The following is a 24,007-nucleotide window of genomic DNA, read 5'->3' as shown; positions in this document are numbered from 1 at the left end:
CGAATTATGACTTGAGCACATTTATACGGCCCACCGCATTCTCAGCAATAAACATTTAATGTGTGCTAAGCTGGCGATGTAGCCTCTCTCAGATACCTGTGGGTTGATGGGGGGGGTGGGTGTTGATGAAGGGGGGGTGGGGGGGGTGAATTTTCTTAGAGCTCCTTCTGTTCCACTACTGCACGTCTGGAGAAATTTCCATTTAGGGACACATGGTGTGGGCAGACATGTCGGCACAGTGGTTAGCACTGCTGCCTCACAGCGCCAGGGACCCAGGTTCAATTCCCAGCTTGGGTCACTCTGTGTGGAGTTTGCACATTCTCCCCATGTCTGCATGGGTTTCCTCCGGGTGCTCCGGTTTCCTCCCGCAGTCCAAAAGACATGCTGGTTAGGTGCGTTGGCCATGCTAAATTCTCCCTCAGTGTACCCGAACAGGTGCTGGAGTGTGGTGACTAGGGGATTTTCACAGTAACTTCATTGCGATGTTAATGTAAGCCTACTTGCGATGCTACTAAATAAACTTTAACTGAACACACCTTTGTGCTGTTGACTAAAGTCAACTAAAGTTGTCGTGTTTAGCCATGTTAAGTAGATTATTTATTTCAAAATGTTCGCCACTTATTGGGAATTACATTGGGAATTGGGAATTCGCCACTTATTGGAAATTACATTGGGGATTGGGAATTTGCCACTTATTGGGAATTACATTGGGGATTGGGAATTTGCCGCTGATTGGGAATGCACAGCGAGATGTGAGAAGTTTCAATGCACATTTTTACCAATGGTTTCAGAGTTCTGAGATTGTAGACAGTTTATAACAGTATATATATATTATTTTCTGTTGTTTGCTTGCTGGTAACAGTCATTGTGGGTTTTTTTCTGCTTTTTTGATTGCCATCTTGAGATTTTCCTGTTTATTCCAATGAGCCGGGAGAAAGTTGCAGGTTAGCAGGGGCAGCAGTGGGAAACGTGCTCAGTGAAATATTCTCCTATATGATCGGTTATTACTCAGCTTGTGAATGTAATGCTCCATTAGATGACCCGGCATTCATGCTCGAGCGGGTGAAACCTTCCTCGGAGGCCGGCAGGCAGCAGGAATAAACAGTTTCCATCTGTGGTATTTGGCCAGTTTGTCAACTGGTGGCTTTGGCAATTAGTGAGCTCCTCTTAGCCTGCTGTTAACCGAATACAATGACACTTGCTAGTCTGAGCATACTCGCTTCAATATCAAAGAATTTCTGTGGCCAAACTGAGACAGTCAGGACCACAGCTTATGGTACGTGTCCGTCACAAGTTTGGATATACTGTACATGATGGGGCAGTGAATTTATAAAGACCCTGGCTGGAATTCTCCGACCTCGCCAGTGGCTGGGATTCTCCAGTCCCGCTGCTACAAATGGAGATTTGGCCGAGCGCCAAATTCTCCGTTCTCGCTGGCAGCGGTGGTGGGGCGTACGAGACGTGGCTGGCTGACTGGGGGCGTACAAGACGTGAGAATTCCGGCCAGCATCCGCAGTAAGTGAGGCACCTGAAGCATGAAGACATAGATGTAAGATTAACTACAAGTGATTCTGAACATTGAGGAGGAAAAGCCTTTTACACAGAGAATTAGGAAGCCCTGCAATGCGCAACTGAATTTAGTATCTGAAAATGAGGCCAAGTCAGTGTTAGGAATAGGTTGGATGGCTGGTTTAACAAAAGGGAAGAGATATGAGTGCAGGGCAAGCACATGAAATTAACCAAGGGCCCAGGTGGAGAAACATAGAAACTAGAAGCAGGAGGAGGCCATTCGGCCCTTCGAGCCTGCTCCCCCATTCATCTTCATCATGGCTGATCATCGAATTCAATATCCTGATCCTGCCTTCTCCCCATATCTCTTGATCCCTTTAGCCCCAAGAGCCCATATCTAACTTCTCCTTGAAATCAGACTACGTTTTGGCCTCAACTACTTTCTGTGGTAGTGAATTCCACAGATTCACCACCCTCTGGGTGAAGAAATTTCTCCTCACCTCGATTCTAAAAGCTTTATCCCTTATCCTCAAACTATGACCCCTAGTTCTGGATGCCTCCACTATTGGGAAAGACCACGCAGACTAGATGGGCTGAATGGCCTGCCAATGCTGTGATTTCTGTGTAAATCTAAGTAATGTTGGGTTCCATGCTACTGCCAAATGAGGTAGATTTGTCCCAGTGGAAAATTAATACATATTACTCATTACATAAAAGATATCGAATATTTAGTTTGTGGCAATGAGCACAATGTGTTTAACATGTAAATGAATAAATATTGAAAATGCAAAACCAATTATGAGGCATTCATTTAATTTGAATTAATTGCACCATCTTAATCAAGGAGCCATAAAGAATGGGCTACATTTTCACCCGTGAACAACAGCTGTGAATCCGCACTGAGGTATTTTGGGCTGTATTATTCGTACAAAGAGGTATTTTCCTCCTATCTTTTGTAATGGAAATTCACCCACAAACAGACAGTCAGTCTTAGCATGACACACAGAGGAAGGATTCATTAATACACTGCCTTGTGGAAGGAAGTTGCACTTAACCATAGCAGTCGTCTTTTAAATATTTTTTAAAAGTGCTGGCTAATATTAATGGATCTTAGATTGAGTAAAACCTCCCAATGTTGGCTATAGCAGCGGCCATGGTCGATATGTAGTGAATGAATTTTTTACATTTTAAATCAGAGGGAAAAATGCCAACAAAACTCTTCCTGAATGTTTCATGCTGAGTCCTTCTGATTAATTCTAAACCAAGGTGTCCTTGCTTGTCATTAAGTACATTAGTGAGTCTCACATGAACATAAGAACAAAGAGCAGGAGTAGGCCATTCCACCATTTATTAAGATGGAGTCATAGAGGTTTTCAGCATGGAAACAGGCCCTTCAGCCCAACTTGTCCATGACACCCTTTTTTTTTTAACCCCTAAGCTAGTCCCAATTGCCCGCATTTGGCCCATATCCCGCTATAACCATCTTATCCATGTAACCGTCTAAACGCTTTTTAAAAGAAAAAATTGTACCCGCCTCTACTACTACCTCTGACAGCTTGTTCCAGACACTCACCACCTTCTGTGTGAAAAAATTGCCCCTCTGCATCCTTTTGTATCTCTCCCCTCTCACCTTGAACCTATGCCCTCTTGTTTTAGACTCCCCTACCTTTGGGAAAAGATATTGACTATCTAGCTGATCTATGCCCCATGGCTGATCTAATAGTAGTTTCAAATCTGCATCCCAATAACTCTGATAATCTTTTAAAAATTTGTTCGTGGGACATGGGCGCCACTGGCTGGCGCCCACCGCCCATCTATTGTCCGAGTTACCGAGGGCAGTTAAGAGTCAACCACATTGCTGTGGCTCTGGAGTCACATGTAGGCCAGACCGGGTGAGGATGGCAGATTTCCTTCCCTAAAGGACATTAGTGAACCAGATGGGTTTTTCCGACAATCGACAATAGTTACACAGTCATCAGTAGACCCTTAATTCCATATAACTTTAATTGAATTCAAATTCCAGCACCTGCCGTGGCAGGATTCGAACCCAGCTCCTCAGAAAATTAGCTGAGTTTCTGGATTAATAATCTAGCCAAGATATCAGTAGGCCATCGCCTCCCCTTGTTTCATGTAATAATTCAAATAATGTTTCACCCCCTTGCTGACCAAAAATCTATCCACCTCTGCCTTCAAAACGTTAAGACGCTGCTTCCACTACTTTTTCAGGAAGAGAGTTCCAAAGACTCTCGACTCTCTGAGAGAAAGTTTTTCACCTCATCTCCGTTTTAATTTTGTGAAGCCTTATTTTTAAACATTGAGCCCTAGTTCTAGATTCTCCCACAAGAAGAAACATCCTCTCTACATCCACCTTTTAAAACCCCTCAGGATCTTGTATGTTTCAATCAAGTCATTTCTCACTCTTCTAAACTCCAGTGGATACAAGCCTAGGCTGTCCAACCTTACCTCATAAGACAACCCACCCATTTCAGGTATTAATACAGTGAATCCTCCCCAAACTGCTTCCAAGACATTTACATCCTTTCTTAAATAAGGTAACCAATATTGTACACAGTACATCTAATGTGGTCTGACCAATGCCCTGTATAAATGAAGCATCACTCCCCTATTTCTGTATTCAATTCCCCCTTGCATTGAATGATAATATTCTGATGGGTTTCTCAGTGAAGATCTGTTTGGAACCGCAAGCATTATGTTTGGGAGATTGAGTTGTTATCTGCCGAGAAACAGGCATTTGCTAAGCGTTATTGGGACAATATATTGGCACCTTGCAATGCAATAGCTGAGAACGTGGAGTGACAAACTGAGGGGTAATATGCTGCACGTTGTTTCAGAAAACACAACATTAAAACAGACAAAGCCACAGTGACTAATTGAGCGTTTCATTAATTAGCAGTGATTAGGTTTCCATTACTATGGAAACAAACCAAGCAATTGTACTTCCGAGCCAGCCAGTGAAGTGAAAGTGCTTTCCTTGTTCATAAGTTGGCGGGGGGTGGGGGTGGGGGGGGTGGGGGGGGGGGGGTGGGGAGAGATGGGGAGGGGGACGTGAATGGCTGGCTTTTAATGAACCCCCTTCTCTGCTGATGGGAATTACACGCAATAGGTTAGCCGGTTTCTTGGATGGGGTCAGATGTAGAAGATATTGCATTTATTACAAGATCTCAGTTCACTGCTAGGTTTCTGGTAGAGTTGGCTTCTCGAACCGGGTGACATGTTTATTCCAAAAGAGAGAGACACCAGCCCTCGGCCTGTTTCCTCTACTGAAGACAGTTTTTGACACGCCCTGTGTCACTTACAATCTCTCTCTGGTGGCCAGGCAGCCTTACTTTGAAATACTTCACCCATTATGTATTTGCAAGAGATTTAGGGTGTGCCTAATGGCAACCTGTGGTGAACCATCGTTGGTTACCACTGTGGGGTTATTCCAATGTTACTGTTGGGTTAGGGTGTTGCCACTGTGGGGGTTGTTATAATGTTGTTGGGTTAGGGTGTTTACACTGTGGGATTAATATACCTGTGGTGGATGCTGTTATGGCACATCCCGGTCGGGCCCCGCCTCCTGGGGAGAGGTATAAGACCCTCTGCTCAGGCGGGACCCCTCCAGTCTGGATTGGTGTACTCGTGTTAGATAGTTCCATTGTTTGTCAATAAAAGCCTTCAATCGCTGAAGCCTTGTACCTCGTGCTTGACAACCATTGTTTCAATATCTAGTACTTAGCAATTTAATGTCTCTTCCTTGGATAGTTACAAGTTTCGATGGGCGTCTGGATTATAGGAAATGTCTCTCTCTTCACATTCCCCTGAGGGTGATTTGTTGGATTCTAACCTTCACCTTGAAATGTGGCCTTTCGTTTTTAACCAGTTTGCTCTGTCTCCTTTCGAATTGCAAATTTTCCAGTCAGTTGAAAGTTAGAAAATCATATTTTCAAAAATGAAAGGGTCAGGCCTGATAATAGTAGGGTTTCACTGGCCACATTGCTGCCCTTAGACCAATACACATTCTGAAGTGTGTTCAGCAGAGGTGCATTGTAGGCATGTTTATTTCTGCTGTCTATCAAGTTCATGTAAGTGTGACCTATCAAGTCAAACCTGCAAAAGTAACCTTTGAAGTACCAACAACTAGGATGACCATAAACACATTCTCATTCTCAATGAAGCTCTGAGGGGGTGCGCCTCCATTGTTCAGAATCTCATTCCCCCTTACAATTCCGCCCCCCCCCGCCCCCCCCCACACACACACAGACACGCAGACACACACGCTCCTTTTATCAATGGACTTGTCACTATTGGTGATGCCTTGTGTCAAGCAGGGGCGGCACGGTGGCACAGTGGGTAGCACTGTAGCCTCACAGCGCATGGGACCTGGGTTCGATTCCTGGCTTGGGTCTCTGTGTGGAGTCTGCACGTTCTCCCCGTGTCTTTGTGGGTTTCCTCCGGGTGCTCTGGTTTCCTCCCACAGTCTGAAAGACGTGCTGGTTAGGTGCATTGGCCAGGCTAAATTCTTCCTCAGTGTACCCGAACAGGCGCCGGAGTGTGGCGACTAGGGGATTTTCACAGTAACTTCATTGCAGTTAATGTAAGCCGACTTGTGACACTAATAAATAAACTTTAAAGGAGGAGTCTTCTTTGCGCATGCCTGGTTTTAAGTGAGATGTTAACACTGACTGGCTTTGCAGATGGTTTACAAATCCTATCTTTGCCTTGCAATCCCTCTCACAGCGAGGACATCAGTTGTCAGCTTGTAGAGTTGGCGGCGGGTGTTGGCTGGAGCAGCTGCCTCTCTTTCTGTCTCTCTTGCCATTTTCTGTCAGTTACTACTCCTGTTGATTGGAAGTTCTCCACACCATTTTTGATGATGAATTGCCATCTTGGTTATGATTCAGCATCTGTTTCCCATGTGTGGTGTTAACAAAACAAACTTTCACTGAGGCCTTGAGATTGTCTTTGAAACACTCCGGGCGGGATTTTCCAGCCGTGCTCACCCCAAGGCTGGAAATTCCTGCCCGAGGTCAACCCTTTGCATGGTCCACCCCAGCCCAGGACGGACTATGTCCAACTTTGATACAGGGTCATCTGGACTCGAAACGTCAGCTCTTTTCTCTCCTTACAGACGCTGCCAGACCTGCTGAGATTTTCCAGCATTTTCTCTTTTGGTTTCAGATTCCAGCGTCCGCAGTAATTTGCTTTTATCCAGTTGCTCTTTCATGTCCTTACAGTCCCCGGGACTTTGCTAGAAGCAGCTTTTCTGCCACGTTTGCCTGCATATAAAAATATTGCACTTTGAGAATAATTTATTGGTTCTGAAGTGCTTTGTGGCTGTGGCTTGTTTTATACTTTTGTGATGCAGGTGGTGCTAGTATAGAATTAAATCTGCTGTCAGCTGCATCGCCGCATGAGTTTGTGGTTTTCTCCCGCTGATCTATCTATCTGCCCTTTGTAAACATAAGCAAAGTAGCACTCTGCATTGTTCAAGATAGCGGAGATCCCTCCTGTGCACCACTTATCACCACTCTTTTAACAGTCTGCCAAACCACAGCAAAAATGATCATAGTATGAAATAACTTACATCACAACAGCTCTACAATAAGAAAACATAAGTGTATTAACACCATCTCAGCACTTGTTTCAAAGTTATCCTCCACTTAAAGACATTAAGGATGAGGACAAGTACCCTTGTTTAGCCATTTACAGTGTGTGCGCAAACACAGGATCAATGGCTTGTAAATTTGAATGTGCTGCATCTGTTTTAGGGGTGAGATATAGTGGGTGGTATGCGCACCCTCATTCTCTGCTGGAAATGTGCCACAAGCCACATTGAATGAGGCCACTCTGGAGAATCCAGGGCACCTTCCTGAATCAGGCTTTAGGTGCCCGATTTGTGTCTACGCTGGGCTGAGTGCCTGGTTGAACAACGAGTGACCCCCAACATACACCATGGCTGCAGGAGTCAGGCTCATCAAGCGCTCAGCATTCAAACCAGAACATCTTTCAGGGATCACTGGCTGCTGCCACTCAACAAGCAGGTTACATAAGAACATAAGAACTAGGAGCAGGAGTAGGCCAGTTGGCCCCTCGAGCCTGCTCCGCCATTCAATAAGATCATGGCTGATCTTTTCATGGACTCAGCTCCACTTACCCGCCCGCTCACCATAACCCTTAATTCCTTTATTGTTCAATAATTTATCTATCCTTGCCTTAAAAATATTCAATGAGGTAGCCTCAACTGCTTCACTGGGCAGGGAATTCCACGGATTCACAACCCTTTGTGTGAAGAAGTTCCTCCTCAACTCAGTCCTAAATCTGCTCCCCTGTATTTTGAGGCTATGCCCCTTAGTACTGGTTTCACCAGCCGCTGGAAACAACCTTCCTACTTCTATCTTATCTATTCCCTTCATAATTTTATATGTTTCTATAAGATTCCCCCCTCATTCTTCTGAATTCAAATGAGTATAATCTCAGTCTACTCAGCCTCTCCTCATATAGCAACCCTCTCAACTCCGGAATCAACCTTCGAAAGGTTAGTCATGGCACGAATCAATTCCAGCCTCCCGGACTGCCTTGATCCACTACAGTTTGCCTACCGCTGCAACAGGTCCACAGCAGACGCCATCTCCCTGGCCCTGCACTCAATCCTGGAACACCTAGATAACAAAGACACCTATATCAGACTCCTATTTATTGAATACAGCTCAGCCTTCAACACCATTATTCCTATGAAACGCATCTCCAAACTCCGTGGCCTGGGCCTCAGCTCCTCCCTCTGTGACTGTATCCTGAACTTCCTAACTCACAGACCACAATCAGTAAGGATAGGCAACAACACCTCCTCCACAATCATCCTCAACACCGGTGCCCCACAAGGCTGTGCTCTCAGCCCCCTACGATACTCCTTCTACACCTAGACTGTGGGGCCAAATTCCCCTCCAACTTGATTTTCAAGTTTGCTGATGACACCACCGTTGTGAGTCGGATCTGAAACCATGACGAGACAGGGTACAGGAATGAGATAGAGAATCTGGTGAACTGGTGCAGCAACAATAATCTCTCCCTCAATGTCAACAAAACGAAGGAGATTGTCATTGACTTCAGGAAGCGTAAAGAAGAACATGTCCCTGTCTTCATCAACGGGGACGAAATAGAAATGCTCAAGAGCTTCAAGTTTTTAGGTATCCAGATCACCAACAACCTGTCCTGGTCCCCACATACCGACACTATAGTTAAGAAAGCTCTCCAACGCCTCTACTTTTTCAGAGGACTAAGGCAATTTGGCATGTCAGCTACGACTCTCACCAATCTTTACAGATGCACCATAGAAAACATTCTTTCTGGTTATATCACAGTTTGGTATGGCTCCTGCTCTGCCCAAGACCGCAAGAAACTACAAAAGGTCATGAATGTAGCCCAATCCATCACGCAAACCAACCTCCCATCCATTGACTCTGTCTACACTTTCCGCTGCGTCGGCAAAGCAGCCAGCATAATTAAGGACCCCATGCGCCCAGGACATTCTCTCTTCCACCTTCTTCTGTCAGGAAAAAGATACAAAAGTTTGAGGTCACGTACCAACCGACTCAAGAACAGCTTCTTCCCTGCTGCTGTCAGACTTTTGAATGGATCTACCTTGCATTAGTTTGATCTTTCTCTGCACCCTAGCTATAACTGTAACACTACATTCTGCACTCTTTCGTTTCCTTCTCTATGAACAGTATGCTTTGCCTGTACAGCACACAAGAAACAATACTTTTCATTGTCTACTAATACACGTGACACTAATAAATCAAATCAAATCAAATCAAAGCAAATCAAATCAACCTAGTGAATCTCCTCTGCACCTCCTCCAGTGCCAGTATGGTTTATAGGAACATAGGAATTGGGAGCAGGAGTAGGTAATTCAGCCCTTTGAGCCCGCTCCGCCATTTAACATGATCATGGCTGATCTTATCCTGGTCTCAACTCCACTCTTCTGCCATGTTCCCCATCGCCCTTTATTCTGCTTTTCATCAGAAATATATCTATCTCTGTCTTGAATCTGTTGATTGATTCTTGCCTCCACTGCACTCTGGGGCAGTGAGTTCCACAGATTCACACCCTCTGAGAGAAGCAGTTTCTCCTCATCTCAGTTTTGAATCCACCTCCTCGCACTCTATGACCTCTTGTTCTAGACTCTCCCACAAGGGGGAACATCTGTTCAATGTCCACCTCATCAGTCCCATTTGGCATGTTATATATTTCAATCAGATCCCCTCTCATTCTTCTGAATTGCAGCCAATATGAGCCCGAGCTATCCAACTACTCCTTGTACAACAGCACTTTCATCCCTGGAATCAATCTGCTGAACCTTCTTTGAACTGCCTCCAATGCCACCGCATCCTTCCTCAGGTAAGGAGACCAAAACTGGACACAATACTCCAGGTGTAGTCTCACCAACACATTATATAATTGTAACAACACTTCTTTACTTTTAAAATCTAGTCCTTTTGCAATAAATGCTAGGATTCCATTTGCCTTTCATGTTATATGCTGCACCTTCATTCCCACTTTCTGTGATTCTTGCTCAAGGACACCTTAATTCTTCCTTGTCTTATTGATGATCAGGAATCCTCCTCCTTGCTCTACATTAAAACCACAGGCCGCTGCCAGCCACCACTCACCATCTTCGCTGAAAACTGTCTTATTTTGCACCATGTAGGATGACACCAGGCAATTAAGGCTGACCTGCACTTGGTAAAGTTTAGATAAAGTAAAAGATTCCATGGTGATGCTAGATTTCCTTCAAAAACTGCATTGGAAATCTGGAATAATAAACATCTTACAAAATACTCTCTTGTGAGATGCAATTTTCATTTATATAATGCCTTTCAAAACCTGAGGACGTCCCAAAGCATTGTGCAGCCAATTATCAGCTTAGAAGTGTTGTCACCATTGTGACGTTGAAAATATGGCAGCCAATTTACACACAGCAACCTCCCACAAACAGCAATGTGATAAATGATCAGTTAACCAATTCTGGTGATTTTGACTGAGGGACAAATGCTGAAATATTATAGCACTGTCTGTGTGGAGTTTGTACATTCTCCCCATGTCTGCGTGGGTTTCCTCCGGGCGCTCCAGTTTCTTCCCACAGTCCAAAGATATGTGGGTTAGGTGGATTGGCCATGCTAAATTGCCTCTTAGTGTCAGGGGGACAAGCTAGGGTAAATGCATGGAGTTATGGGGATAGGGCCTGGATGGGACTGTGGTTGGTGCAGACTTGATGGGCCAAATGGCCTCCTTCTGCACTGTAGGATTCTCTGATTCTATCACCTAGGAGATTTAACATTGTGCATTTTGGAAAGGTTCAGATTTTGGTGGTAGTTTCTTTTTAGCTGCTCGTCTTCCCCCTTCCGATTCCCACTGATATATTTAATGAAATTAATGACAGCAAACTATGTCAGCCATGCGTTTTATCCATTGCCGTCTCAATGTGCGTTTATAATAAAACAAAAGAATTGCACATCGAGTTCTCTCACAGTTTAAACACAATACTCTGGTTGGCTCATCTTTGAATTTGAGTTTCCCAGGATTATTATATTGCTAAAAAAGCAAAAAGGAATATAATCCTCCCTCAAAGTTTGGGGCAGTGTAGAACTTATGGGACAATTTAAACTCCATGATCAGTGGTTTTGTGATTAAAATGAAGCTGTGATTTTAACATCGACAGCTTTTGCTGATGGTATTAATAAATGCGAATGTCGAATATGGACCCCAGTGGAATTTTGCACTGCTTTCACGTAGCTTACCCAATGCAACACTTGTGTCAGTTAAAGCTGTCAGGAAGCCAGCAAGGTCTCTTCAAAGAATTTTCCCATTTGGGACCCAGTGGAGGAATGTTCTTTGAAGACCTTGAAGAAAGTCTGCTTCTCCAGGTGGCCCACACACGTGCTCTCCTGAAGACGCTTGCAAAAGCCCCCCTCTATCTAATACTCCAGATCACCAATTTGCAATCCTCTGCCGTTGGCCAGCCATCTTTTAAAAATTTTTTTTATTCCATCCAAGAAACCAAATTCAAATTGAATCCAATTCATGGTCCCCATGAGAGAGACAAACAAGATCCAGGCTGACACGTGGTGCCATGCCAGCACAGTGGTTAACACTGCTGCCTCACAGTGCCAGAGACCCGGGTTCGATTCCCGAATTGGGTCATTGTCTGTACGTAGTCTGCACGTTCACCCCCATAGTAGGTCTGCGTAGGTTTCCTCTGGGTGCTCTGATTTTCTCCCACAGTCCAAGACATGCTGGTTAGATGCATTGGCCATGCTAAGTTCTCCCTCAGTGTTTAAAATTTATTTATCAGTGTCACAAGAAGGCTTACATTAACACTGCAATGAAGTTACTGTGAAAATCCCCTAGTCGCCACACTCCAGCGCCTGTCTGGGTAACACTGAGGGAGAATTTAGCACGGCCGATGCACCCTAACCAGCACGTCTTTCGAACTGTGGGAGGGAACTGGAGCACCCGGAGGAAACCCACACAGACATGGAGAGAACGTGCAGACTCCGCACAGACAGTGAGCCAAGCCGGGAATCAAACCCAGGACCCTGGCACTGTGAGGCAGCAGTGCTAACCACTGTGCCACCGTGCCGCCCCGAACAGGCGCCGGAGTATGGTGACCAGGGGATTTTCACAGTGACTTAATTTGCAGTGTTAATGTAAGCTTACTTGTGACACTAATAAATAAAACAAGATGAGGCATTGCACCCCAGCCTGGACTTGATCTGACACTTTATCTTAGCCAAATGGTCGAGACGGCTTTGAAAATTTGTTTCAGGCGATGCCTCATTTTAACCTCATCGGCCACCCTGATCATTGACCCTACCCTAGCTTGGGAAAACCACCACCAAAGTGCAATGGGCTAACCTTGTCACCCGCTTGATCATTGCTTCTCCCCTGCCAGGTAGGTTTACCACTGGAAACCTCCAAGCAGCTGACAACAATCAGCTGATGTTCGACAGGTCAAGTCTAATGGGGCTCAGGTGCAAACCCCAGGATGGGAGTCCTACAGCTCATAACAGGAGCTAAAATTGATGCCGGATTGCCTCATTCATTGCCTGCTCGTCCCAGGCTGATGTGCGTCAAATTCAGAGTGGGTTTGTGCTCACTCATAATCACTCGAAACAGGACTGAGGCTGTTAGGATGTCTCTTGCCAGGATTATCCAAAGCTGTAGTCATACAGATTTAATTCTCTCCTTAGCTATGAACTTAAATGTCATCGTTTCCTGCAATGGAGATAAGTGTTTAATCAAATTGGCAGCGCTAACAACATGTTTGACTCAGAAGTTCATGAAATTATGATTGCGGAGGTGTTTGGCATAATTCATAGCTAATTATTAATTAGATGTGCTCAAAAGGATATATAGGTGATAAAATACTGAGCAGCTTTTTATTCCCAAATCAATCATTTGGAATTTGATGTACTAATTTGTACTGCTCAATAATTAGATCTATTTCCATCCATTGTGGTCAACAGATCAGAAATAATACGAAATATTCATTTAATTTCAGAAGAAATAAACAGGAAGCCCGCTGTGCCAGTGAAAAGTTCAGTACTTAGTTTTACCAAGCATTAGTCAATCATTCTTTTTTTTTCTATTTTATTCAGCTGATCCAAACACACTTTTCAGATCCAATTCCTTGGCTTCGAAGGCTATGGAACAGTTTATGAAGGTAAGTGTTTTCTACTTTTGCCAATAATTCTCTTTTTAATACTTCCATCTTGACACTTCGAACTTCATACTGCGGCACTGAGTGAAACAATGAATGGTCAAATTATTGGATGCCAGACATTTGGCAAACTGCACTTTTCATTAACTTTCTGAGATTGCTCCTGCCTGCAAAACTGCTAGTTTTTTTTTTGAAGAAAGAAAATCGGTGAATCATTAGGGATCCTGGAGGTTAACTTCACATCCCAAGTTCAAACTCAATCATTCTCAGCGGGAATGAATGATGTGTTCTTTCTTCTCTTAATGTCAGAATGAATTACTGGCTAATCCAACATTGGAGGGAATTCATTTCCCCTCAGTTTTAGGTTGTCAATAAATTCAGAAAAAAATAACAGAACAAAGGAAACTAGTTTTCGGGAATGGTGTCGAAATGGAATAGTGAGTTCCCTGATTCCTTGCTTAAATGGAACCAGATTCCAAGCTTGCAGGAAGAGAGGTGGTAGCCTAAACTTTGGTCAGGAACATTCACTATTGGCTTGGGGAAATATGAAATATGTGGCACTACAGTCTTTACTTCTCTGCGGACTGCAGAATGATTTGACTTGATTTATTATTGACACATGTATTAGTATACAGTGAAAAGTATTGTTTCTTGTGCACTATACAGACAAAGCATACCGTTTATAGAGATGGAACGGAGAGAGTGCAGAATATAGTGTTACAGTTACAGCTAGGGTGGAGAAAAAGATCAACTTAGTGCGAGGTAGGTCCCTTCAAAAGTCTGTTGTAGCAGGGAAGAAGCTGTTCTTGAGTCGGTTGATACGTGATCTCAAACTTTTGTATCTTTTTCCCGACGGAAGAAGGTAGAAGAGAGAATGTCTGTGGTGCATGGGATCCTTAATTATGCTGGCTGCTTTTCCAAGGCAGTGGGAATGAGAGGTGGATAAGTCACCTGGGCCTGATGTCATCCACCTGAGATCTGTTAAGATGGCGGGCAGAGAGGACCGGCCCAGTTGCAACTTTTCAATCCTCCTTTGACACTACAAATGCCACGAGGGAATAGGAGACTAGCCAATGTAGAGCCACTCTTTAAGCAGGGAGAGAAGGATAGACTGAGACACGAACAGATCTATTGTTAAACACTAGCTCTGGGCAACTCATTTAGGATCAATTCAGCGAATATGTAGAAAGGCACGGGTTAATTAAGAACGTATAGTATGGATTTGATAAAAGAAGTTAGTGATTAATAAATTTAATATATTTATTCTTAAAGAAGTAGGTAATTGGATAAATGGAATGCAGAGTCTGACAATGCAGTAAAAGGCCATTTGGTCAATTGTACCTGTAGTGTAATGGAGTATGTTAGCCTAAGTCCTACAAAGGGTTGTAATAGACCCCACTGCGGGACTGGAAACCCTGCACCAAAGTCAACAGACCTTTTGCGGGTCTGTCAAAGTTTCCATCCTGCCCGTGACAATTCCCGGGTGGACGGCACCTTAATATTCACCCAGTGTTTGTGAGCATTTCTCACAAGCCACAGAGATGGGCAGTATGGTGGCACCGTGGTTAGCACTGCTGCCTCACAGCGCCAGGAACTCCAGCCTTGGGTTTGGGTGACTGTGTGGAGTTTGATCATTCTCCCTGTGTCTGCGTGGGTTTCTTCCGGGTGCAGTGGTTTCCTCCCACATTTCAAAGATGTGCAGGTTAGGTGGATTGGCCAAGGAAAAATTTGCAGGGCTTACAGAATAGGGCTGGAGGGTGGGTAAAGCGCACTTTTGGAGTGTCGGTGCAGACTCAATGGGCCGAATGGCCTCCTTCTGCACTGTCGGGATTCTATGTACAGAATATGTTGCATACGATTTCTAATGCCGTAAAGCTTTCAGAAGTGTAAATGAAGAATACGATTTCACACATCTCTGATAACTTCAGGCCATAATGTTCCGCGCGCGTGGATAAAAAGGAAACACTGTAAAGTTACTGCAAAAACAATTTCCAGTATTCTTGATATCTTGAGTAAATCTGGAGATTTCCCCGACCACGTCCCTGGATCAGAGCATGGTGATAATGTACTGGCAGCAAGCAGTATGGACTGCTCTAATTCTTGTCCTGAGGGATGATTGTGTGGTGAAGAAATCATTCGGCATAAAACAATATTTCGTATTTGTCCATTATGTCATTTTCATCTTGGGGGTGGCGAGGATAAAGCACATTACTGACTAGGTTGAATCATTGATTTACATTGTTCATGGCTTCATTAGTAGTGGTTTTTTGGTCTGGAGGAGGCTTAGAAACAGAGAAACATAGAAAAACTACAGCACAAACAGGCCCTTCGGCCCACAAGTTGTGCCGAACATATCCCTACCTTCTAGACCTACCTATAACCCTCCATCCTATTAAGTCCCATGTACTCATCCAGGAGTCTCTTAAAAGACCCTATTGAGTTCGCCTCCACCACCACTGACGGCAGCCGATTCCACTCACCCACCACCCTCTGTGTGAAAAACTTACCCCTAACATCTCCCCTGTACCTACCCCCCAGCACCTTAAACCTGTGTCCTCTCGTAGCAGACATTTCCACCCTGGGAAAAAGCCTCTGAGAGTCCACCCGATCTATGCCTCTCAACACCTTATGCACCTCTATTAGGTCTCCTCTCATCCTGCGTCTCTCCAAGGAGAAAAGACCGAGCTCCCTCGGCCTATCCTCATAATGGTATTCCCCAGGGCTCGGTGTTGGGATTGTTGCGTTTCCTGTTATATATCAGGAAAGTTTGAGAGCACATTTCCACTCCATCTGACGAAGGACCAGCGCTCTGAAAGCTAATGGTATTTGCTACCAAATAAACCTGTTGGACTTTAACCTGGTGTTGTTAAAACTCTTACTATATATCAGGAAAATCAGGGAGGCGGTGGCCTCATGGTATAAATGCAGAGAGTAATGGTCTGGAGACCCGAGTTCGAATCCCACCACGGCAGATGGTGAAATTTGAATTCAGTAAAAAAAATCTGGAATTAAGAATCTACTGATGACCATGAAATCATTGCCAAAAGTTTTAAAAACTCATCTGGTTCACTAATGTCCTTTAGGGAAGGAAATCTGCCGTCCTTACCTGGTCTGGCCTACATGTGACTCCAGAGCCACAGCAATGTGGTTGATTCTGAAATGCCCTCCAAAATGGAGGGCCGTTAGGGACGGGCAATAAATGCCAGTCCAGCCAGTGACGCTCTCATTCCCTGACTGAATAAAGAAAATAATGATGTAGACCTTAGCCTGCAGATGATGAGAAACTTGGAAGCATTGTGAACGGCGAGGAGGACAGTGTAGAACTTCAACGGGACATAGGCAAGTTGGTGGGATGGATGGGCGAACAGATGGCAGATGACGTTTAATGCAGAGAAATGTGAAGCTGGTCATTTTTGTAGGAAGAACGTGGACAGAGAATTTCAAATAAAAGGACGCAGGAGCAAAGGGACCTGGGTGTATATGGCATAGGTCACTAAAGGTGGCAGCAGAAGTCGAGAAAGTGGTTAAAAAAGCACTGACTCGGCTTTATTAATAGTGACTTCAGAGTACAAGAGCAAGGAGGCCATATTGAACTTGCTCACCCTCAGCATGGGTATCGCATCCAGTTCTGGACGTCACACTTTAGGAAAGTTGTGAAGGCATTGGAGAGGGGGCAGAAAAGATTCACAAAAATGGTTTTGAAGGATGAGGAATTTCCGTGGAGAAGAGAAGGCTGGGAGAAGATTCGATAGAGCTATTCGAAATCATGAGAGATCTGGGCAGAGCAGATAGGGTGATACTGTTCCAGCTCATGAGATGATTGAGAACGAGAGGTCACTGACTTAAAGTAATTGGCACAAGAAGCAAAATGACCCGAGGAAACATTTTTTTATGCAATGGGTGGTTAAGGTCTGGATTCCTCTGCCTGATAGTGGGTGGGATTTTATGGCCTCGCTCAACGAGACTGGAAATCCCCACCCGAGGTCAACGGACAGTTCCATTGTCCGTCCCTCGCCCGCTCCGATTACATGATGGGCGGGGCGGTAGAATTCCAGCGAGTGTGTTTGAGGCCGGTTTAGTCGAGACATTCAAAAAGGAATCAGACTATTTGTTGAAAAGGAAGAATGTGCAAGGTTACGGTGAGAAGGATGGCAAATGACGCTAGGTGAATTGCGGAGGGCTGGTGCAGGCATGATGGGCCAAAAGACCTCCTTCTGTGCTGGAACAATTAACTTGTAGACATAACACACTCTACATCAACCAGAAAAGGCTCATGGTACATCCACCATTTTGCCTGTTAATATTTCGATGAAGTGGAACTATACAGACTGAAGTAGACGTTAACTTCTGGTTTTGAGTCCATTAATGATTTTTAATTATGCCTCTGAGAAATGTTTTGGGATGTTTTTGCTTGTGAAAAGTGTGATAAAATAAAAATAATAGTGATAGTAATAACAGGAGGTCTTGTGGGTCAGTATGTAGTGTTCCTACCTCTCAGCCAGAAGGTCCAGGTTCGATTGACTCCAAGACTTGGTGACAGAAAGACAGTTTATTAAGCAGCCTACTAATCCTTCCAACACATCCCCATTAATCCACAAAGAGTGGAGAAATCTGAGAAGATAGCAAGGAACAATAACTTGCATTGATATAAATAAATAGATATAATGAAAAGTTGATGTAGGATAATGTGTTTAAATTAATTTTAGCAGGTCAATTGTTCATTGATTTAAGAGATGCTGTCAAAACCACGGCATATCTTCATTAAAAGCATGAGTCATTTCTCTATTTTAACTAGAAAAGGCAGTCATGAGGATTTCTGGAATGTGAGTTCAAAATAGCTTAAAGATAGAACACTGTAAACTATCACTAATGTTCTGGCAACTGATTCTGCCAGGAAACTTCCACTTGATCCCTTATTTTACTAGGGGAATTTCACAGTAACTTCATTGCAGTGTTAATGTAAGCCTTACTTGTGACTAATAAACAATAAATAAACTTTTACTTTTAAACTTACTTTATTTTGTGGATTAAGACATGAGAAAAGATGTTGATACTGAGGCTGGCACAGGAAGATGAATTGAGAGAGAGGGACTTTCTACATTTCTACATTTAAGATATGTCTTATGAAGGGTCATTAGCCCACTGTTTTACATTCCATTAGATTATTTTGTTTTTGTTAATATATTGGGTAAATGGTTTAAGCTTCTTACCATTATCCCAATTCTAAATAAATATATTGATCATTGTAATCTGATAATCATAGCTGACATTATGAAATGAGTATGTTAGTGTTAGGGGCGGCATGGTGGCACAGTGGTTAGCATTGCTGCCACACAGTGCCAGGGACCCAGGTTCAATTCTGGCCTCAGATCATTGTCTGGAGTTTGTACATTCTCCCCGTGTCTGTGTGGGTTTCCTCCAGGTGCTCCGATTTCCTCCCACAGTCCAAAGATGTGAAGGTTAGATTAATTAGTGTTGGGGGACTAGCAGGGTAAATACATGGGGATAGGGCCTGGGTGGGATTGTTGTTGGTGCAGACTCGATGGGCTGAATGGTCTCCTTCTGCACTGTAGGGATTCTATGATTAGGAATTACACTTAATCCTCTAAATAGTAAAGATTATTGATAGATTCTTGGATCATCCAATTCCGCAAAGGGAATTTGCGTCAAAAAGTGTGGTTTCTATTTTGTAGAGGACAAGGTAAATTGGCTGGAATCATGGTTGGGAAGAAAACAATTACAATAGCAATGAGACAGGCCTGAATTTTAGTGAAGTCAGAGAGGGTCTCCAGCTTGGCCAAAAAGGCACTGGAACCCCGACTCCGGAAATCCCGCTCTTGAACCCAGCACCCACCATTTTCACCAGCGGGTGAGGGGGGACAGCTTGTAGTTTGCACATCGGTGGTTCAAGGAGGCAGCTGTATATGTGAAAGCTGCCTTCAAACAGATCTAATTTCCACTAGTGGAAAGTCCAAAACATGACTTGTGGGCTTTCCACTTTCCAGGAGAAGATCTGAAGTTGCTGGAGGTGTTTGGAGAGGTAGGACACCATTTTGGATAGGCCCAGGGATACCTTTGGGTGAGGTAAGGTGCCCTTATGGGAGAGATCAAGTGCTCTTTGTAAAAGGCCAAGTGCCCCTAGGGATTGTTTATCGTAGACAAGAATGTGATAAACAGTGTATAAATTTAGCGGAACTGTTAAGGGGACTGTCAAACTGTCAAGGTATCTAAATCTGGCCTTCAAATATAAAAAAAAGCAGTCTGCAGCCTTTTAAAAAGATTCATTCATGGGATGTGGGCATTATTGCCTATCCCTAATTTCCCTTGAGAAGTTGGTGATGAGCTGCCTTCTTGAACCGCTGTAGTCCATGTGGTGTAACCGTGATGTTAGGGAGGGAATTCCAGGATTTTGACCCAGTGACAGTGAAGGAATGATGATATACTTCCAAGTCAGCATGGTATGTGATTTGGAGGGGAACTTCTAGGCAGTATTGCTGCCCCCATATGTCTGCTGCCCTTGCCCTTACAGATGCTAGTGGTCGTGGGTTTGCTGTCTAAGGAGACTTGATGAGTTTAAGGGCGGCACGGTGGCACAGTGGTTTGCATTGCTGCCTTACATTGCCAGGGACCTGGGTTTGATTCTGGCTTGGGTCACTGTCTGTGCGGAGTCTGCACATTCTCCTTGTGTCTGCGTGGGTTTCCTCCGGGTGCTCCAGTTTCCTCCCACAGCCTGAAAGACGTGCTGGTTAGGTGCATTGGCCAATGCTAAATTCTCCCTTAGTGTATCCGAATAGGTGCCAGGATGTGGCGACTAGTGGATTTTCACAGTAACATCATTGCAGCGTTAATGTAAGCGTTTATTTATTGTGGTCTAATAAATAAACTTAAACTTTAAACTTTTTAAAACAAAATTAGTGCTTGCTATTTCACTCTGTCTGTTGATACAAGCTTAAGGGCTGTCATAGGATTTGTGTTGCATCACTGATTCCACAGCCTCTCATTATCACAGTTGGGTGCTGGTCAGTTAACAGTTAACAGATTATAATCTTTTATGTGGAGTTATTAATACAAGACATTGCTTCGATAAAGGATTAAGCACTTGATTGAAGAGTTTGGTTTTTAAAGGTTGAATACCTGAAGGAATGTAAATGCAGGGAATGGGTTTTAAGAATGAGGGTGCTTTTTAAATAGTCAAGTCACCAGTAAACACTTAGAACTTTATTTTATTTCATCTCAGCATAGGACCTGAGGTCTGCCAATGGTGGATACTGGGTGAGTTGGCAAGTGCAAGGGGTGGAGTGTGGGGCGGGTGCACGTGAGTTCTTATATGTTGGCACTAAGTTGGCGTCGGGGCTCCAAATGGCCATAGGGATGGGTAAAGTGTCATTGATTGGCATGGATGATATGATGGACTATGGGAAGTGTTTGGAGGGGCATGGGTTGGTATGGAGGGTATACTGATACACTGATTTGGATAACAGTTCTCATTTCTTACAGCTGGTTGGAATGCCATATTTACACGAGGTGCTGAAGCAAGTCATTAACCGCATTTTTGATGAAAGGAAATATATTGAACTGGATCCTTGTAAAATTGACCTTAACAAAACGAGGTATGTCTCCGTTATCCCTGTCTACTAACACAACATAACCGCTTATCTTTCTCCTGCTTTCTTCCTTTGATTTTCTCAATCATCAGCTTCTCAGAGAGCTTAAAGAAGTGTGGTTGGCCAAAACAAAACACGACAGATGCGTGGGGAGGAGAAAATGACCAATCGGATGACACACCTATTTATTTTTCTTTCTACATACTTTTGCACTGCATTTTTACACAAAGGTTATTCTTATCAATGCGCAAGGCAATAAATTCCAAACTGGAAAATCTTCACCAGTGTACACCCATTGTGCAAATTGATGGACAACTCAAGTGCACCAATGAGAGGAGACAGGGCTTTCACAGGGGGATATGACGGTCAATGAGAATGGAATGGGGTGATGCAAGTTTTTGTTACTAGGTTAAGGCTGCACTGGAGTGCCATAGCCTGGAAAATTCCTCAACAATAGCTGTTTGCACTTTGGCTGCAACTTGTAGCACAATCCAAAACAAAACACGACAGATGCGTGGTAGTCAAACAGAAATACTGAAAATACTCACCAAGCCAGACAACACTGCTTTGGGTGCAGGCTTCCTTTTGTCAAAAATTGGAAGATGAACAGCATTTAAATAGGAATGGACCAGAGTGAAGGATGACACACATCCACAAACACAACAACAACACTTACCTTTGTATGATGTATTTAATATCATAAAACATCCCACGGTGGCACAGTGATTAGCACTGCTGCCTCACAGCGTCAGGAACCCGGGTTCGATTCCGGCCTTGGGTCACTATCTGTGTGGAGTTTGTACGTTCTCCCCGTGTCTGCGTGGGTTTCCTCCAGGTGCTCCGGTTTCCTCCCACAGTCCAAAGATGTGCAGGTTAGGTGCATTGGCCATGCTAAATTGTCCCTTAGTGTCCCAAGATGTGTAGGTTAGGGGAATTAGCCATGAGGAATGTGTAGGGTTATAGAGCTAGGGTGGGGGAGAGGGCCTAGTTAAGATACTCTGCCAGAGAGTTGGTGCAGGCTCAATGGGCCAAATGGCCTATTCGGCACTGTAGAGATTCTATGAAGGGAAATATCAATTTTTTGATAATTTTTCATGCATAATGACGGAAGGAGAAAACAGCAAAGGTGACCATAAGCCAGATCAAAGAACTAGGTGTTTAGGAGCATCTTAAAAGTGGAGAAAGATAGAAGGTGGAGAAGCTAAGGGTCAGAGTTCCAGAGTGTAGGGCCAAGACAGCATAAGGCACACAAACACACATATATGCACATGTAGGGAAGCATAGGTACAGGAATTTAGTCCTTAAGCCTGTGCCTGCCATTCATTGGGATCACAGCTGATCTGTAGTCTAACTCTATATACCTGTCTTTGCTCCATATGTCTTTAAACCTGTAAGTAACAAAATTCACAGACCAGAAGAGAAATAAAAAGCCCTTGTGCAAATCAGGAGAAGGTTAAATGGCAGGAGGGATATTGGCATAAGAAAAGAGGTACAACGAGAGACATCAAAGAAATGGAAGACACATATGAGACACAGGTTGTCAATTATATCGCCCTGGATAGAGTCATAGAAGCATGGAAACAGGCCCTTCGGCCCACTTGTCCATGCCACCTTTTTTTTTAACCACTAAGCTAGTCCCAATTGCCCACGTTTGGCCCTTATCCCTCTATACCCACCTTACCCATGTAACTGTCTAAATGCTTTTTAATAGGGATATTCTAGCAATGGAAGATTCCTCTCCCAGACACTGCAATGATCAAGAAAATAGGCCAATAAAATTGATGGACAACTCAAGTGCATCAATGAGAGGAGACAGGGCTTTGACAGGGCGACAGGACGGTCAATGAGAATGGAATGGGGTGATGCAAGTTTTTGTTACTAGGTTAAGGCTGCACTGGAGTGCCATAGCCTGGAAAATTCCTCAACAATAGCTGTTTGCACTTTGGCTGCATCTTGTAGCACAATCTAATTATATATCAACTTGCACAATGGGTGTACACTGGTGAAGATTTTCCAGTTTGGAATTTATTGCCTTGCGCATTGATAAGAATAACCTTTGTGTAAAAATGCAGTGTAAAAGTATGTAGAAAGAAAAATAAATAGGTGTGTCATCAGATTGGTCATTTTGGCAGGCTGCAACTGATTCCTGTAGCCATTGCAAATCTTTCAATGCCAATTTTTAATCCTTAATCCACCCTTCAATGTTGCGGGTCATTGTGACTTTAAAGGATAGTGCAAAAACAGCCTTCGAGTCATCTGCTTATCTCTCCTGAGTTTCATGATAACAGTGTGATCATCACTCTCTTGCTAAATTCTTTAATTAATTTTCTCCTCCCCACCTTTCTCTTGAAAATGTTGGCTACTGTTTTTTTTATTCATTCATGGGACATGGGCGTCGCTGGCTGGGCCAGCGTTTAGTGCTCATCTCTAGTTGCACTTGGAGGGCAGTTGAGAGTCAACCACATTGCTGTGGCTCTGGAGTCACATGTAGCCAGACCAGGTAAGGATGGCAGATTTCCTTCCCTAAAGTACATCAGTGATCCAGATGGGTTTTTTTTTCTGACAGTCGACAGTGGTTTCATGGTCATCAGTGGATTCTTAATTCCAGATATTTTTTATTGCATTTAAATTCCATCATCTGCCGTGGCAGGGTTTGAACCCGGGTCCCCAGAACATTAGCAGTGTTTCTGGATTAGCGATAAGAGGCCATTGCCTCCCCACGAGGGGTTGGGTTTTCTGCTCGTTATTCAATATTTTTGCTTGAATTCTGGCTATGCAGTCTGTCCCTGCAGGCTTGGCTCCTGCTCTGCTCAGCGCCAAGCGGATTTGACGGGGGAACCTAACTAGGTGCTTGCCCCCCTCCACCATCCCCCGGCCCCCCACACACAGTTGCACATGAAAGTGGTCTAATGCCTTTTTTGAAAGTGGGCATGACACATTTAGCAATGCTCCAACGCACAAGTGCAGATTTAACATGGCTTGTTCCACTATTAAATTTATCATTGTTTAGTACAGTTTGCGCCCAAGCAAATGGGCACAACGTGTACCAATTTGTAGTCCACTAACTCATTTAAAAGTGTGGGCAAGCAGATGACATATAAATGGCACCAAGCATTCAGGGACGGAAAACAGCAGTTTCTAGGCTACTGATGTTAAAGGATTAGCACTTTAA

The 24,007-nt window shown here is 43.9% G+C and overlaps 1 protein-coding gene across 1 annotated transcript in view; it reads left to right on the top strand.

The window, feature by feature from the left end:
- Positions 1 to 24,007, top strand: part of rasal1a (RAS protein activator like 1a (GAP1 like)) — a 275,372-nt gene that overhangs the window by 184,081 nt on the left and 67,284 nt on the right. Inside the window, exons 12-13 of the mRNA XM_078227421.1 lie at positions 13,170 to 13,234; positions 20,729 to 20,841. Coding sequence (XP_078083547.1) covers positions 13,170 to 13,234; positions 20,729 to 20,841 — 178 coding nt within the window. The remainder of the gene's footprint in view (positions 1 to 13,169; positions 13,235 to 20,728; positions 20,842 to 24,007) is intronic.

The sequence above is a fragment of the Mustelus asterias genome, chromosome 13, assembly GCF_964213995.1.
Source record: "Mustelus asterias chromosome 13, sMusAst1.hap1.1, whole genome shotgun sequence".
NCBI lineage: Eukaryota > Metazoa > Chordata > Chondrichthyes > Carcharhiniformes > Triakidae > Mustelus > Mustelus asterias.
This window is presented reverse-complemented; position numbering and strand designations above follow the sequence as displayed.